Source organism: Schistocerca serialis, chromosome 11 (genome assembly GCF_023864345.2).
Source record: "Schistocerca serialis cubense isolate TAMUIC-IGC-003099 chromosome 11, iqSchSeri2.2, whole genome shotgun sequence".
In the NCBI taxonomy this organism is placed as follows: domain Eukaryota; kingdom Metazoa; phylum Arthropoda; class Insecta; order Orthoptera; family Acrididae; genus Schistocerca; species Schistocerca serialis.
Window position 1 is genome coordinate 90,719,571 of NC_064648.1, and position 19,062 is coordinate 90,738,632.

General features: G+C 39.2%; 1 protein-coding gene across 1 annotated transcript in view; it reads left to right on the top strand.

Annotated features, from left to right (window-relative positions):
- Positions 1–19,062, top strand: part of LOC126427171 (cation-dependent mannose-6-phosphate receptor-like) — a 133,585-nt gene that overhangs the window by 29,134 nt on the left and 85,389 nt on the right. Inside the window, exon 2 of the mRNA XM_050089398.1 lies at positions 6,801–6,909. Coding sequence (XP_049945355.1) covers positions 6,801–6,909 — 109 coding nt within the window. The remainder of the gene's footprint in view (positions 1–6,800; positions 6,910–19,062) is intronic.

A 19,062-nucleotide genomic window follows, 5' to 3' on the forward strand; every position in this document is an offset into this window, starting at 1 on the left:
AATTTTGTTAGAAAACACCTCTGTATTATGTTTCACTGAACATTGGCTTGACAAAGAGAAACTTCATATGCTATGCATTCCAAATTTTTTATTGGGTAGATATTTTTGTCAGAAACTGTGTAAAAATTGTTTTAGTTGCATTTATGTTAAAAATAGCATAAATTTTAAATGTATGCTGTATGTAGAAAAATTATCCATAGAGAAAGATATTGAGGTAAATGGAATTGAAGTCACGGACAAAAAAATTGCTATAATTTGTCTATACAGGGCGCCAACTGGCAATATTAACATCATGTTAAAGAACCTTGAAAATATCTTACACAAGACTACACAAAAAAATAGAAAACTAATTATATGTGGGGATTTGAACATTGACTTTGCAAGTGAGTCCAATTAAAAAACTGCTTTACTGAACCTCTTAGCAACTTTCAATTTAAAGGCTACTATAGAAACGCCAACACACATCACAAAAGCCTCAGCCACAATCCTTGATCAAATATTTACAAATGTGCCCTTGAAACATACAACACAAACCCACTATACAGGCTCTGGGGACCACACAGCCCAAGAAATTAGTATAAAATTAGGAAAACTGTTTAGTTCAACTGACTGTCTAACTACTACATCTAGGAAGTATGATGACCAGAATATACAACATTTCCTTAACTATCTGTGTAAAGAAACTTGGGAAGACATCTATGAATGTAGAAGTACAAATGATAAGTTCAACAAATTCCTAAATAGTTTTGGCTATTTTTTTGAACTTTGCTTTCCACTCAATAAAAAGACAGTCACAAAAATTGATCTGAAAATAAAATGGGTCACAACAGGGATACAAATATCTGTGAAGAAAAAGAGGTTACTTCATGAAATATCTAGACAGCACACCACATCCCCAGAATTTGATTCCTATTTTAAGAATTACAAAAGGATTTTAACTAAATCATAAAAGAAGCAAAACGAATGGCAAATAGTTCCTTCATAGCAAATGCACAAAATAAAATGAAAGCCATATGGGGCATTGTAAGGCATGAAACAGGAGTAAAACAGAGAGAATACCATAATATCAAACTGAACGAAAACACTTCTGTAATATCTGATCCCCAGCAGATTGCAAATAATTTAAACTCGTATTTCTCTGAGGCAGCTGAGATACTGGTGAAGCAAAACTTTCAATATGCTGTCACTGCAAATCAGATTAAAATTATCCCTAGTAACAAGTCTCTCTTCCTATACCCAACAGATGAACAGGAAATGCTAAAAACAATAGGGGAGCTAAAATCAAAATTTTCCTCTGGCACTGACAACATACCAGACCATATCATTAAAAAATGCGCACCCATAGTAGTTAGGCCCATGGTAGACATATGCAATAGTTCACTTTCGCAGGGAATCTTCCAAGAAAGGTTAAAAATATCTAAAGTGAAACCATTGTACAAAAAGGGTGAAAAAAAAGATATAACAAATTATAGGCCAGTCTCTCTACTATCTGTTTTTTTTCTAAAATAATTGAAAAAATCTTTTATAAAAGACTCGTAGATTTCATTGGAAAAAATAAACTTTTCTCAGCTACACAGCATGGTTTCTGAAAATGTAAATCCACTGAGACAGCTATTACCAATTTCTTAAATGAAGCTTTAAATGCATTAGATAAAAAAGAACACATAGCAGCAATATTCCTAGATCTTTCAAAAGCATTTGACATCATTAACCATGGTCTGTTGCTTAGAAAGCTAGAAAATGTTGGTGTCAGAGGCCCAGCCTATGAGTGGTTAAAGTCATATCTACAAAACAGACACCAAATAGTTGAAGTCTTGTACAAAGAAGGAAAAAATTTAACTTCCTATCAATCAGAAAAACAGTGTGTTAAATACGGTGTGCCGCAGGGTTCCGTACTAGGACCAATCTTGTTCTTGCTGTTTGTAAATGACCTGGAACCATCCAGCCCTAACTATAAGTACATTAAATATGCCGATGATACACATATACTTATCAAAGGAAAGACCCCAGAAGAGCTTCAAAATGAAATAAAAAAGAGCACTTCACATGTATCAGAATGGTTTGCAATGAACAACTTAATAATAAACACACGTAAAACAAACACTATGCATCTACACACAGCGCAGAATAAACAGCCTTTAACTGCAACCATAGAACTGTTAGGCAAAAGACTTGAAATTGTAAATAGCACCAAATTTTTGGGAGTTTGGATCCAAGATGACCTAAGATGACAGAAACACACACAACACGTATGTAGTAAATTAAATACCATTTGTTTTAGTATAAAAATTCTTGATGGATGCACATCAATGCAAGCCATAAAAAAATGTGTACTATGCCCAAGCAGAACCTCTTCTCAAATATGGTTTAACTTGCTAGGGAAATTCACCACACAGCAAAAGCTGTTTTATTGCACAAAAAAGAATTATAAGAGTCATGGAAGGCTCAGCACCTCGATCTTCATGCAAATCCTCATTTAAAAAGCTTCATATTCTTCCATTACCATGCCTATATATCATAGAAACAATAATATTTATAAGGAAAATCGTAGATGAAAATAGCAAGATTGCTCCAAAAAACCAAAATATCCATTCATACAACACAAGGAATAATCAAGATTTACATATGCAGTTTTCACATACATCGCTAAAACAAAAAGTACCCTTGCAAGCAGGAAAAAAACTGTATAATAAACTACCTAAAAAAATTAAGGCAATAACTGGCATGCATAAATTCAAAACTGCAGTGAATGACTGCTTGCTACAGAATTGCTACTATAGTGTTGATGAATTTATATCTAGCTACAGTGTAAATACGTGAAGAATTTAAATAGTTTATACAATTAAGCCCAAAATAAGAAATGTGTACATGTAGATTTATCTGTGTATTATATGTGGTCTATTACATATATGAGTGTGTCTGTATTATCAAGGCCGAAAGTATGAAATGTGTGCATGTAAAACTTTTGTGTATTTGTGAAATGTTATTCCCATATTTTAGATTTATACTGTTATATACTGAAAACCATACAACAGTATTTCTGTTAAACTTCATTGCAAATTATTTGACTTGTCCTGTATCATTTTGTACCCCTGTACAGGTATGATTCACAGGACCAATAAATATACAATACAATACAGTACAAGAATTTGCATATTTCTTTAACTAAGAATAAAAGAGCAATCTGTGGTTGTATCATTTTTAGATTTAGAGAAAGCTTTCGACAGGGTTGACTGGAACACACCTTTTGAAATTCTGAAGGTATCAGGGATAAAATACAGGGGGCAAAATATTATCTACAGCTTGATCAGAAACCAGACTGTTGTTATAGGAGTTGAAGGACGTGGAAGGGAAGCAGTCGTTGATAAGGGAGTGAGGGGGTGTCATAAAGTATCCCTGGTGTTATTCAGTCTGTATGTTCGGCAAGCAGCAAGGGAAACCGAGAAGAGATCTGAAAAATGAATTAAAGTTCAGAGACAATAAATAATATCTTGAAGGTTTGCTGATGACATTGTAGTTCTTTCAAAGATGGTAAAGGATTTGTAAGATCAGTTGTATGGAATGGATTGTAACTTGTGAAGAGGTTATTAGATAAATATCAATAAAAGTAAAACAAGGATAATTGAGTGTAGAGACATGTGATGGTTTAGGAATTAGATTAGGAACTGAGATGTTAACAGTAGTTGATGAGTTGAATCCTTGGTCGGCAGGACAACTGATGATGGCCAAAGTAGAGCTAGGGTATAAAGAAGCAAGAAAAGCTTTTCTGAAAAAAAGATATATTAGGTTGGTGCATAAGTTTCACAGCATTTTTGGTTTGCTTGTTGGTGTTCTGGTTGCTACGTGCTTATTTATCCATTGTTATTTTTTATTTGTAGTTCACTTGTGTCATTTGAGTTCACATATTGTTATTTTGAGATAGTGAGTGCAGCTGTGGATGCTAGGAAATGGAGTGACAAGTGGAGAAATTGAATTATTTATGACATATTCGTCCGAGTTCTGCAGAAGTGTGCTGGAGCCTGAGCAGCCAGAAACATTTGTGCAATGTGTGCAGATAAGGTCATTTGACAGGGCACGACAAGAATTCGGTATCCATTGCATCCAAATGAGGCCACCAATACTCTCTTATCGTCGTACCGTATCAATCTCCATTGACTATCACAGCTTGCCATGTCTCGTGTTCGAAAAAGTAAGGGCCAGCGGCACTGCCTGACCAAAAGCCATACCAAACTGTTGATCGTTGCAGAAGCATTTCCCTTTCTTGGATCGTGCAAGGATTTTCTGGCAGTTCTGCTTATTAACAAAACCATTTAAGTGCAAGTGTGCGTCATCACTAAAGACAATTTTGTTTGCAAAGCTGTCATCCTCTTAGAACCCAGTCAACAAACTGTCGTCTCTTGTGGTGATCCGTTGCTTTTGGCTGCTGCATCGACTGAATTTTATAGGAGTGGTAATGGAGGTCATAGTGGAGAATAATTTAAGCGCAATAGTTCGAAATTGATTTCGTGGGGCCAACAGCCACACTGTCACAAACTACCACAATGTTCTCCTCACTTCGACCAGTACGACAATGCCGAGGACTTTTCTGGTTTATTGTTGAACCCATCTCGAAGAACTTTCTTACAAGCCTGCAAACCTTATTATGTGCTAGAGTCGTGCAAAGTCATCTGAAAGTTGCTGTATAACTTTCTCCTATGTGATAAAACATTTTCATGATTAGCACACATTGCGCACACATGAACTGCTCTGTCGTGAGACATGAAATGCGAGAAATTCAAACTGAGGCAACAGTTGGAATGTTCCTGGAAATAGAAACAAATCAAAACAATGTCACCAACTGACAAACAAAAATTTACCAACCATTCTAAAACGAAGCTCTTTTTGAACCACCTGTTATAAGTTTGTGTTAGGGAGACCCTTGTGAAGTATTTGTCTGGAATGTAGCCTTCTGTGGCAGTGAAATGAAATGTGGACAATAAGCATTTCAGGCAAGAAGAGAATAGAAGCTTTTGAAATGTTGTGCTACAGAAGAATGCTGAAGATCAGATAGGTAGGTTGAGCAGCTAAGGGGTAGGTAGCAAACTGAATTCGGTAAAAATAAAGAATATTGAAACTGAGTGAGGAAATAAATGATTGTTTATGTTCGTTCTGTCTTAGAGTACAGATACATATAGACCAATTAGACACCAGGTGCTGCCATATGGAGGCCTGAAATCAATGCCTTAGTCATGTGATGTGTGGAATAAAACCCATTATAACCCCTGTCATTACACTTTACAGAATAATGTTGAAAATTAGGTAGACTGATAAAGTAAGGAATTCTCTTCGTAGAATCAGTGAAGAAAAGAACACGTGGAAAATACTGAGAAGAAGAGGGGCAGGATGATAGGACATGTTTTAAGACATCACAGAATAACATCCACAGTACTAGAGGGAACCGTAGAGGAAGGCAGAGATTGGAATACACCCAGGAAATGATTGAGGGAGTAGGTTGTAAGCATTACTCTGAGATCAATAGCTTGTCGCAGGAGAGGAATTTGTTGTGGGTCACATCAACACAGCCAGCAGACTGATTACTCAAAATAACAATTAGAGACTGGTTTTCTCAAAGTGTCCCATAGCTGAATGGTCAGTGTAGATGGCTGCCATACAGAGAAACCAGGTTACTCTTTGAAGTTCTGAAAGCACCAGGCAAAAATAAGGGGAACGGAACATTATTGGCTACTTGTACCGAGACTGGATGGCAGTTACAAGAGTTGAAGGATGTGAAAGAGAGGGAGTCATTGAAAAGGCAGTGAGTCACGGTTGTTATCTGTATCCGATGTTGTTCAGTTTGTACACTGAACAAGTAGCAAATGAAACCAAGCAAAAATTTGGAAAGGTAATTAAAATTCAGGGAGAAGAAATAAAAGCTTTGTGGTTTGCAAATGACACTGTAATTTCGCAAGAGGTGGCAATGGACTTACAAAATAAATTGAAATGAATATGTAATACCTTGTAAAAAAATTATAGGATACACATAACAAAACTAAAACAAGGGTAATAGAATCTTACTGAAATAAATGAAGTGATCTGAGGAAATTAGCTGGTTTTCGGTTGTTAAACAGTTGTCAGCTACAAAGCTAGGAAGTCTTTTCTGAAGGCATTTGTGTGGAGTGTAGCCTAATATGGAAGAGAAATGTAGAAAATAAACAGTTCAGATAAGAAGAGAACAGAGGCCTTCGAAATGTGGTGTTACAGAAGAATGCTGAAGATTAGAGGGGTAGATTGAAAACTAATGAGGAGATACTGAATCGAATCGCAGAAAAACAAAATTCATCCCACAGCTTACCTAAAAGAAGGGAATGGTCGATAGGACACATCTTGAAGCATCAAGCAATCATCAGTTTGTTAAAGGTGGGAAGTTTGGGGCACTGAAAATCATAGAGGAAAGCTGAGAGATGAAGTAGATTCAGAAGGATGTAGGCTGCAGGAGTTATCCAGATATGAAGAGGCTTGCAGAGAACAGGGTAGTCTGGAGAGCTGCATCAAACCAGTCTCTCGACTTAAGACCGCAATAACATCATCCCTAGAAATTTTTATGAACATCATGAAAGCATCCTATAGGTGTAGGCCACCTGATATTTCAGGCTAAGGACAGAAGACTGGGAAAGTGGACAGGCCAAGGCCAACTGAGGTAATAGCAAAACGTTATCGTCCCTTCCTTTTCATGTAATTTCTTATATTTCGTGCACACACATTCCTTTGCCAACTTAATGCTGAATGTCGTCATGAACAGAGATGCTCTATACATGTTTCAGGTTCATGGTGGCAGTGGAGACGAATGTGACACTCTTTTTCCATCCCTGCTCTGACCTGAAACTTGGCCCAGACTATGGGGCTGGCAACGATTGTTTCTGTGGCACTTCAGTAAGTTCTGACACTTTTTTTTGTGGGTCACACAATATTATTATTATTATTATTATTATTATTAGCAAATTCATCTAATAAATGGAAAACATTAAGAAAATAACTCGGTCAACTTTTCTTTGCGTTCTTGTTGTTGTGGGTCGTTCCATATCGACAGAACCTTGGCATGCAACCCACCGCCTGGATGAAATTTGGTACACACGATTTGTTTACGTATACAGTGACTGGTTTAAAATTTCAGGATTGTATCTTAAGCCATTCCAGAGCTAGAGCTAAAAAAATTCATCCACGGCTGTCACAGATTCAATAAGTGATTTTAAATTTATTTAATTTATCCTAAAATTGAAGTTGGAAGGATTTGAAATTTTCCATACTTCTGTAAAATTTGCTGCAAAATTCAAATATTGTATCAGATTTGTTGTAATCATACTATGAAGGGTCATTTGAGCCTTAAAAATATAGATTTTTTTTTAAAATGTTCACAACTTATATTACAAATTATTGGGTACAGACGGCAGCTACAGTGCCTCAGTATTATTGCTAGTATCATTGGAAATAGAAGAAAATTTCCTTTGAAACAGACTTTAAAAAATGACAGCTAGGTCTGTGATAGAACTAAATGTGAGACATTAAAAAAATAACACTTCATCACAGAAAACATTCCAAATTTCCCTCCCTGGTGTCACCACTGGCAATGTGTCTTTCAGAATGGATGCCATGAGAAGTTGTAGCTAATTTGATTAGTGCACAATCTGAACATTACATTTTAATTACACTGGTAAATTACAACAGAATATTTATAAAGCAGCATAATTAATTTACTCTTGTTCATTTCACAGGAGAAATAGACTCCTGTTGTAAAATTTAACTCACTTGGAGGAGTATGGCAAATAGACCTGTAGATTGCACAAGTTACCCACCTTACAGCATTGGTACTTTCCTGGAAGCAGAGTGCCATGAGGCTTTCATGCACCTGTTGTAAGCAACATTGCAGCTACCACATTCACTGATGTACAGAAAAAACTGCTGCTTTGGCAAAAAGGAATTCAGCAACATGGTGATTTAAGTAATGTTTGCAGTTACCATAAAATTGAGTACCTGGATTGGTTTCAAAATTATGCGCTTGTGCATTGTTGTGATCCATTTAAAAGGCACAAAAAAATTAAGGATGAAACTTTACTGGCAGATTAAAACTGTGTGCCGCAACGAGACTCGAACTCGGGACCTTTGCCTTTCACGGGCAAGTGCTCTACCATCTGAGATACCCAAGCACAACTCGTGCCCCGTCCTCACAGCTTTACTTCCACCAGTAGCTCATCTCCTACCCTCTGCAAGGTTTGCAGAAGAGCTTCTGTGAAGTTTGGAAGGTAGGAGACGAGGTACTGGTGGAGGTGGAGGCAAAGCTGTGAGGACGGGGCGTGAGTCGCGCTTGGGTATCTCAGATGGTAGAGCACTTGCCCGTGAAAGGCAAAGGCCCGAGTTCAAGTCTCGGTCAGGCATACAGTTTTAATGTGCCAGGAAACAGCGCGCACTCCGCTGCAGAATGAAAATCTCATTCTGGCAATTAAGTATGATTTGTGAGTTGTTTCACTTGATCTTTCTGAGCAGTTCCGTGAGGTATTACATGTTAGGCTCACTGTTATTCCAGGGTAGTAGTTGAGGTCAACGTGCCGTAAGCAGATCTTAAGTGAAATTTCAGGTGCAGACTAAAAAAACGCAAACAAAGGCACCAGTCAGGAAAGTAACAGTGAAGAAAAGAATATATCCAATGAAGACTGGGCAGAAGGAAAAGCAGCATAGGATGCAAAGAACTGGATAAACTTACTAAAAGTTTAACAGATATAGATGGTTCACTGATGAAAATGCATACTCGGAACTTCACACCAAAAAGTAAGTTATGAGAAATGTAAAATAAAGGCAGTTAGGCAAACACTATCAAAGAAGGTGGTTCATACGCTTCATGTTCAAGAAGAAGAATTACGCAAAGACAGTAGTTCCGAATGTGAAAGTATAGCAACTAGACACGAGGAAAAGCAAAAGACTATGATTTAGATAGACTGGTTGAATCAATGAAGAAAAAAAAAAAAACATACCAGCTGTAAATAAGTGAGAAAAGATTCGTGTTCTTATCTTTCCTCCTCCATCATGGACAAGAGCAAAAATTCAAAGAACTTTTCGTGTATCGCAAAGAGTGGTACGTGAGGCTAGGGACATTCGTAATACAAAAGGAATCTGTTCAAGAACTTTTGGTGTATTGCAAAGAGTGGTATGTGAAGCTAGGGACGTTCGTAATACAAAAAGAATCCGGTCACTGCCGGAATCAAAGCAAGGAAGAAAGTTAGCTGATGAAACTGTATTACCTTTAAGGAATTTTTATAAAGTTGATGAGTACAGTAGAAACATTTAATACTTCGTAATATAGAGGAGTTGTATACACGCACTATTCAAGCAAATTCATTCTAACATTAAACTAGAATTTCCAAAATTTTCTCAAATGCATTCTAAATGGAGTGCATTTGCTGGTTCATCAGGAACGCATGCTATTTGTGTATGCACCGTATACTAAAATGTTGACTTGCTTTTATGAGGCCTAAATTTAAATATGAAGGATGATGTAAATTCTTTCACAGATAAAATTGTTTGTAGTAAAGAAAACAGGGATTGCATGGTAATTAAGAATTTGTGATAAACACATTCAAAAGATCACATGAAAACAAAATTTCAACTTGAGGAAGACGATGAAATAAATTACCGGCAGTGGTATCATATGACAGAACTCAGCTTACTGATACGACCCTACCAATAAATGAATTTACTGATAAGTTAGTAACTAAACTAGAAACTTTAATTCCACACAGTTATACTGTAAACAAAAAATTCAAGCTGCATATGTGAAAGAGAGAGAAAATAATGTAAATGAAAATGAGGCATTTATACCAATGGATTTTGCTGAAAATTATGGTTTTGTGCTACAAGGTGCAGCACAAAGTTACTATTGGACTCATTTGTTGTGCACTATACATCCTGTTATTGTGTACTACAAAAATCTTGGCACTGAGGAATGATGCCATTTATCATTATGTTACGTGCCTGAAGATCTAGATGATGATGTTGATTTGTCTATAATATCCAGTCAAAAAGTGTAGAGCCAATGAAGTACCACTGTCCTGCTGTTAACAAAATATGGTATTATACAGATAGGTGCAGCACTCAACAAAAAAATTGCAAAAGTTTCGTTAAATTTGTGTCACCACGATGTTAGGTTATGCCCTAAGACAGGCTGTTCCAACCGAGCTCCAGGGAGCCGGAGCGCTCCGGAGCGCTCACTGCGGCAGCTCGGAGCCCGCGTGGAGGGGGAAAGCGAACTCACTGCCCAGTGGCCGCATGCAGCCTCAACTGATGCAATAATCCGTGTTCAATGACAGCTATGACTAGCTGCGGAAGCCCTGTACCTCTATTGGAGGATACCTTTCTATTCATTGACAGGGATGGTCGTCCGCAATGTCATAAAGTATTTAATTCTGCGAAGAGGTACAATATACTACGACATTACACACGTCTTCACGCAGTGCATACGATCAGGTAGAAGGCGTTGCACGCAGAGAACTGGTAGCCAGGCTTAAGAACGACGTACCAAGAGACGTAAGTTTAAAAACGGTTTTGTAATACGGAGGGTATCAAAACATGCAACATAGTTCGTGTTCTGTAATGCATTTATAATTTTCAGGTGAATGAGGGCGGAGAAAACACTACTGAATCTGCAATTTGAGCAAGCTACAGGGTCGTTCACATCATTGCGACGAGTGGCAAGCCATTTTCGGTGGGACCACTTGTAAAATCGTGCACGGTAGCAGTTGCAGAATGTTTCTTTCCAAGGGAGGTGCAGGCAATTGAAGGGGTTTGCCTGTCGAAGCAAACAGTGTCTCGTCAAATCCTGGACATGGCAGCGGATTTAGAGACACAGCTCAAGAAAAAGGGGGAGAGCTTTGTTGCATTTTCGCTAGCGCTTGACGAAAGCACCGACATATCGGACTGTGCTCAGCTTGCAGTCTTTGGGTGTGGTGTCGACATGGAGCTGCAAGTAACGGAAGAACTCTTGGATGTGGTACCACTCGATCACACCACAACACGTCATGACATTTTTGAAGCTGTTTGTGAATCAGTGGACAATATGAATTTGCCGTGGGATAAGCTCCATTTTGTAGTGGCAGACGGTGCACCACAAATGATTGTGCGTCACCAAGGTTTTGCTTCTCATTTGAAAAATAAACTCAGGGACATATTCAGGAAAGACATTTTGACTCTTCATTGTTTTATTCACCAAGAGGCACTGTGTGCTGATACAGTAGAGCTAGGTGACATAATGAAAGATGTCGTGAAGTGTGTGACTTTTGTGCGGTGTCACAGTATGAATCATCGCCAATTCAAAGGATTCCTGAAAGATATGGAAGCGGGGGTATGGGGGATATACCCTACCACAGTACAGTTCGTTGGCTGAGTCAGAGAAAAGTTCTTGATGTTTTCTTTCCCATTCGTGAGGAAGTATCCCTTTTTCTCTAAATGAAAGGTGAAGAAATGCGTTGTCTGAAAGATATAAAATGGATATCAGACCTGGCATTCCTAGCTGACATAACTGTGCATCTGAATAATTTAAATCTGTCATTGCAGGCAAAGGGCAACTAACCGTTGACATGCACGAGAGGCAGATGAGTAATGGACATTTAACGTTCTTCAATCGTCTTGCTTCTTTAAACCTGAAGGTACTACTTTCAGCAATTACTGAGCAAAGTTAAAGCAGCTCATCAAGTCGTTTGAAACATGATTTCGAGACGTTGCTAGTTTGGAAATGGGTCTTAAGGTGTTCAGCACTCCTTTTTCAGTTTCCCCTAATGATTTGTCATCGTCACTTCAATTGGAGATTATCGATTTGCAAAATTCAACTTTGTTGAAAGAGATGTACTACAACACGTCGGATTTGTCACAATGGTATCATTCATTACAGCAAAAAACATTTCCCAAGCTTCACAACAATGCCGCTCAGATCGTGTGCACGTTTGGATCTACGTATTGTTGTGAGCAGCTTTTCTCAGCAGTGAAAAGAGTAAAAAGTAAGGAACGATCGTTTCTTCAGGATGCAACAATGAAGGCCATCCTCTGCATTTGACGCTGCGAACACTTTGATGCCTGATATTTCCGATCTTGTAATGAAAAGAAAATGTCAAGCTACAGAGGCCCAATAAATTTAGTATGCAATTTCTTGTAAAACAGTTGTTTCTTATTTATTTCCTGAACATCGTATTTCCTGGTGTATCACTTCACCACGTCTTAGTAGCTAAGAGTACGAGGTTGTCGATCTTGTAAGACGCAGCTGGCACATCAAAACGCTTGCCTTGTCGCCTGCCTCAGCCAGCCGTGCTACATGCTGGCGTGCTGGCCCACTTGAATGGTCACAGCGAGCGACACGGCTCCCTGGAGCAGGGAGCCCTCCGCGGCTCACAACGAAGCCGGCGAGCTGGAACAGCCTGCCCTAAGATATATGCTATTTATTGCCTCCACAAACCGGAATATACTTCATGGGATTTTGGGATCACTGCCTTGCACTCTTTCTTTGCAACAGGCCATTGAAAATCATCTTGTGCTGATATTCGTAGGGGGAGGGGGGGGGGGGGGGCGTGAAACAGATGGAAACAAAGGCCAATTTACAGTGCCCATATAAGGAGCAAATTTCTGATCATAAAAAGATGTTTGAGTTTTGCAGAGAGATATTTTCTAAAATCTGTTTTTTTGTATTTACTCTACTGGCTATTAAAATTGCTACACCACGAAGATGACGTGCTACAGACGCGAAATTTCACCGACAGAAAGAAGATGCTGTGATATGCAAATGATTAGCTTTTCAGAGCATGACACAAAATTGGTGCTGGTGGCGACACCTACAACGTGCTTGCATGAGGAAATTTTCCAACCGATTTCTTATACACAAACAGCAGTTGATTGGTGTTGCCTGGTGAAACGTTGTTGTGATGCCTCGTGTGAGGAGGAGAAATGTGTACCATCACGTTTCCGACTTTGATAAAGGTCAGAATATAGCCTATCGCGATTGCGGTTTATCGTATTGCGACATTGCTGCTTGCGTTGGTCGAGATCCAATGACTGTTAGCAGAATATGGAATCGGTCGGTTCAGGAGGGTAATATGGAACTCCGTACTGGATCCCAACGGCCTTGTATCACTAGCAGTCGACATGACAGGCATCTTATCCACACTTCTGTAACAGATCGTGCAGCCACGTCTCGATCCCTGAGTCAACAGATGGGGACATTTGCAAGACAACAGCCATCTGCACGAACAGTTCGACGACGTTTGCAGCAGCATGGACTATCAGCTCGGAGACCGTGGGTGCAGTTGCCCTTGACGCTGCATCACAGACAGGAGCGCCTGCGATGGTGTACTCGACGACGAACCTGGGTGCACGAATGGCAAAACCTCATTTTTTCGGATGACTCCAGGTTCTGTTTACAGCATCCTGATCGTCACACCCGTGTTTGGCGACATTGCGGTGAACGCACATTGGAAGCGTGTATTCGTCATCGCCATACTGGCGTATCACCCGGCGTGATGGTATGGGGTGCCATCAGTTACACGTCTCGGTCACCTCTTGTTCGCATTGGTGGCACTTTGAACAGTGGACGTTACATTTCAGATGCGTTGTGACCCGTGGCTCTACCCTTCATTCAATCCCTGCGAAACCCTACATTTCAGCAGGATAATGCACAACCGCATGTTGCAGGTCCTGTACGGGCATTTCTGGACACAGAAAATGTTCGACTGCTGCCCTGGCCAGCACATTCTCCAGATCTCTCACTAATTGAAAACGTCTGGTCGATGGTGGCCGCGCAACTGGCTCGTCACAATACACCAGTCACTACTCTTGATGAACTGTGGTATCGTGTTGAAGGTGCATGGGCAGCTGTAAATGTACACGCCATCCAGGCTCTGTTTGACTCAGTGCCCAGGTGTATCAAAGCCGTTATTACGGCCAGAGGTGGTCGCTCTGGGTACTGATTTCTCAGGATCTGTGCACCCAAATTGTGTGAAAATGTAATCACATGTCAGCTCTAGTATAATATATTTGTCCAATGAATACCCGTTTATCATCTGCATTTCTTCTTGATGTAGCATTTTTAATGGCCAGTAGTGTAGAAGTAAGAGTTTTACGAGAACTAATCTGCAACAGTGGTTTACAAAATTGAAAACTGTGGCTGGCACCAGAAGTGTCCACCAGTTGATAAATTCATCAACCAATACTCTGGCTGCAAAAAGAGTTACCAGTGTTAGTAACTATGCTTTACAATTTAACTTTTCTGATGGGGAAACACATATTGCAGAACCCTTGAAAATAAATTCATTTGTTTACTGTAAACACGATTCTGATTGGTATATTGGTCATATTGAAATTATAAATTTTGATCAGGGAGATGCCAGAATTAGATTTATGCACTCAGCAGGTCCAACAGTATTTTTTTATTGGCCAGATAGATATGATATTTGTCGGATCCCATTTAAAAATATATGTTACGTACCATAGTACAACCGACAACAGTGACGGACAGGCAATATCAAATTTTAGTAGACAAAAATTGATAAATAGAAAAGGAGTAGTTTGTAGCTAATTTATTTTTAGCATAGTTTGTAGTCTAAATTATGGAAAGGGTAGTTGCTACTCACCATACAGCAGAGATGCTGAGTCACAGATAGGTGCAACTATAGTGTGGCCTCAGCAGCCAGAGATTGCAGTCATGTGTGAGTTAGTTGCATTTGTGTGAATGTGTGTGTGTTTTAATTCTATCTCTGATGAAGGTCTTGTTGGCCAAAAGCTCTTTATCTGGCAGTCTTTTTGTTGTGCCTATCTGCTATTCAGCATCTCCGCTGTATGGTGAGTAGCAACTATCCTTTTCATAATATTGTTACACTTTATCCTGGATTTTCCATTGCTGTAGCCGAAATTGTATTTGTAGATAATTAGGTGAACAAATTTCTATTCCTGCACGTGTAAATGTGGTTTTTATTTTGGATAAATTTTTGTTTCTGTGTGTAAAAATGGAATAATTTGTTACTGTGCCCTAAATATTGTTTTTATGACCACTAGTGTAAATCTCCTCCTCAGGGAGTCACACCTAGTGATATGTGGCTGGCGACCACGGGGCCCCGAGCTGAGTCCTGGCATTGCTTCCACTTACTTATGCCAGGCTCCTCACTTTTATCTTTCCTGTCTGGCCACCCTCGGCCAGCTCTTGTTCTTTTCCGACCCTGACGCTATTAGGTTTCGAGGGCTAGGGGTCTTTCATTTTCCAACCTATACTTCTCATGCAGCGTCTGACCCGGAGCGGGCGGCTGCAAAAGGCGTCTGTATCCCATGTTAGGGGCGGCCTCCAGAACTGCGGAAGGCAACGGAATACCACCACAGATTATCTTCCCTGCATAATGCAGTCTCCATTTTATGCACAAAAAATGGCTTCCTCTCATGTTAAATCAGTGTCCAGAGGTAAAATAGTCTCCCATTCGGATGTCCGGGGGGGACAACTTGAAAGGAGGCAAAAAATCAAAACGAGAATTGGTACCTGGAATGTCAGAACTCTGCTACAAGCAGGAAAACTAGAAAACCTTAAAAGAGAGATGGAAAGAATCATATGGACCTCGTAGGAGTTGCTGAGGTAAGATGGAATGGACATGGAGAGTTGCAGTCAGATGAATATATATTCTACTACTCGGGAGGAGAAGTAAAAGGAATTAATGGAGTAGGAATGATTATGACAAAGGAATTCGCTAAATGTGTGGAATATGTAGACTATGCAAATGACCGGGTTATTGGTGTAAGGCTGAAAGGAGCACAAAAAGATTTACTGATTGTCCAGGTGTATATGCCAACTTCAGAACATGATGACCAAATTGTAGAGGAAACGTACAATGTAATAGAGAGAATAATGGACGAAAATAAAAAATGCTGCAAAATAGTAATGGGAGACTGGAACGCCATTGTGGGAGAAGGGAAAGAGGGAAACATAGTAGGCAGTCATGGTCTTGGAAAGAGAAATGACAGAGGTGAATGGTTAATTGACTTCTGCAGGGAAAGGCAGCTGATAGCAGCAAACACATGGTTCGAGAACCATAAGAGGAGGCTATACACTTGGAAATCACTCGGGGATAAATACAGAAACCAAATCGATTTTATACTGGTAGAAGAAAGATACAGGAATGGAATCAAGAAGGTGCACACATTACCAGGTGCAGATATTAACAGTGACCACAACTTACTTATGGCAGAAATAGAAATAAGAATGAAAAAACTGAAAAAGGCGACAATGGTGAAGAAGTGGGATCTAGAGAAGATAAGGTCCAACAAAGAACAAATTACATAAATGCTGTCTCGGGACTTTCTAAACACATTACGAGACAAAGAAGCACCTGACAATGCCAACGAGTACTGGAATATGCTGAAAGAAGGAATCATTAAAGCAGGACAGCAAAATGTAGGATATGTAAAAGGGAAAAGGTAAAAAAAACCATGGGTCACACAAGAAATGATTTCCAAGATGGAGGAGAGAAGAAAATTGAAAAACAAGAACACTGAAGATGCAAGAAAGATATACCGAAGGTTAAATAACGAACTGCGAAGAGAAACAGAGCAAGCTAGGAAAAAATGGCTAAAAGAGGAATGTGATGAAATTGAAGAACTGGACAGGAAGGGAAGATACGACTTACTATACAACAGAGTAGAGACTATGACATGGGAACAAAACAGAGCAGGAAGTGCTACTATGGAAATTTTGAGTAAAGACGAAGAGGTAGTGTACAAAGATCGTGACGATGTCCTCCAGAGATGGGAAGAATATATAAAAGAGCTATATGACACAAATAGCAAACCAGAAACTCTGGAGCTTGAATCACACAACAGTGTAAGTGATGACGAGAAAGGACCGACCATCATAATGGAAGAAGTAAAGGCTGCCATTGCTGCAATGAAAAATGGCAAAGCAGTAGGTACAGATACAATACCGGGAGAAATACTAAAATGCTTGAACCACAATGGAATAAGAGAAATATTGAGGTTATGTAATAAAATATATGACAGTGGTGAATGGCCTGAGGACTTTTTGACAACAGTAATGATTCCATTACCGAAAAAAACAAGGAACCAAGAAATGCAGCGAGCACAGGACAGTCAGCCTCATTTCACATGCAGCCAAAGTGATGTTAAGAATAATTAATAAAAGACTTGAAAAAGTAATAGAGGAGAATCTCGGCAAGGAGCAGTTTGGCTTTAGACGAAATACGGGCACCAGAGATGCAATAGGGCTCCTACGAATCTTGGGAGAAAGGTTTATTGAAAAAGGAAGAGACCTATATATGTGCTTCATCGATTTAGAAAAGGCATTTGACAATGTGGTTTGGGACAAGCTGGCGACTATTATGAGGGAAAAGAGAGTGGACTGGAAAACCAGAAGACTTATAAACTCATTATATCTTAATCAAAAAGTTTTAGTTATAGTGAGAGCAGAAAGTACAAACTGGATCAGACTAGGGAAAGGAGTAAGACAAGGATGCTGTTTATCACCTACTCTTTTCAACCTGTACTTGGAAAATATGATTGACCAATGCTCATTAGATGACAAAGGAGTAGAAATTGGAGGAAGAAGAGTAGGGTGCTTGAGATTTGCTGATGACATGGTCCTTCTAGCCACAGGGGAAAAAGAATTACAGGATTTGGTGGACACCATTGCAACTAACGGAAAAAAATATGGAATGAAAATTAACACAAATAAAACAAAAGTATTGGCAATAGGAGGAAATAAGGAAATAAAAATTGTGCTGAATGGAGAAACACTAGAACAGGTGCAAAATTTTAAGTATCTTGGAAGCAGGATAGACACCGACTGGAAGTGCACAACAGAAATTAAAACAAGGATAGCAATGGCAAAAGAGGCGTTTTATAAGAAAAGGAGAATCTTCTGCAGCGGTCTGGACAGAGAACTCAGAAAGAGACTCATAAAATGTCTTGTATGGAGTGTTCTTCTATATGGCGCTGAAACATGGACTATGAGGAAAAAAGACAGAGAAAGGCTGGAGGCTTTTGAGATCTGGACATGGCGGAAGATGGAAAGAATAAGTTGGATGGACAGAGTAAAAAATAAAGAGGTACTGAGAAGAGTGGGAGAGAAAAGACAGTTACTAGATGTAATAAAGAGAAGAAAAAGAAATTGGATTGGGCATATATTAAGAAAGAATGACGGACTGATAAAAACAGTTTTAGAAGGTTATGTAGAAGGGAAAAGGAAGCGAGGAAGAAAGAGATTCCAGATACGGGATGACATGATGGACGGTACAACATACAGCAGCCTTAAGAAGGAAGCAATGGATCGCAGAAAATGGAGGGGCAAAGGACCTGCTAATATAGCAGATAACTGATGATGATGAGTGTAAATCTCATTTCGCCAAAGATTTTTTAAGTCTGTTTCAAAGAAACTTTCCTCTCTTTCCGACGATGCAAGCCAAAATACTGGGACGCTGCAACTACCCGTCTGCAAATAGTGATACGCAATTTAAGTTGTGGACATTTAAAAGAAAGGCTAAAATGACTTCATAAGGTGATTACAACAAATCTGATACAATATTTGAATTCTGCAGAAAATTTTACATAAATGCAAAAATTTTCAAATCTTAAGTTCTTTATTTTTAATGTAGATTAAATAAACTTAAAACTACTTATTGAATTTGTGACTGCTGTGAATAACGTTTTTTTAGTATTTTAGGCAGAAATCAGGCTCCTCTAGTTCTGGAATGGCTTAAGATACAACCCTAAAACTGTAAACCAGTCATTATATATGTGAACAAACCATTTGCACCCAGTAGGGGGCTCGTCGCTCTTTGGCAGGTTCTTGCTCGGCTACCACGAGACCCCAGCATCTTTTCACTTCCGTGCTGCGTGTCTGACCTCTTGCTGTTCTTTTTCCCCTTCCTTGAGGAACATGTCTGGGCTGCTTTTGGAAATGTATTCTGCATTTTTGGTAGTCGGTATCAGAATATTCTCCACTGTTCCTTTTTTCTTTCTTTGTTCACCTTCTCCTACCCTTCCTCCACTCCAGTGTTTGATGTT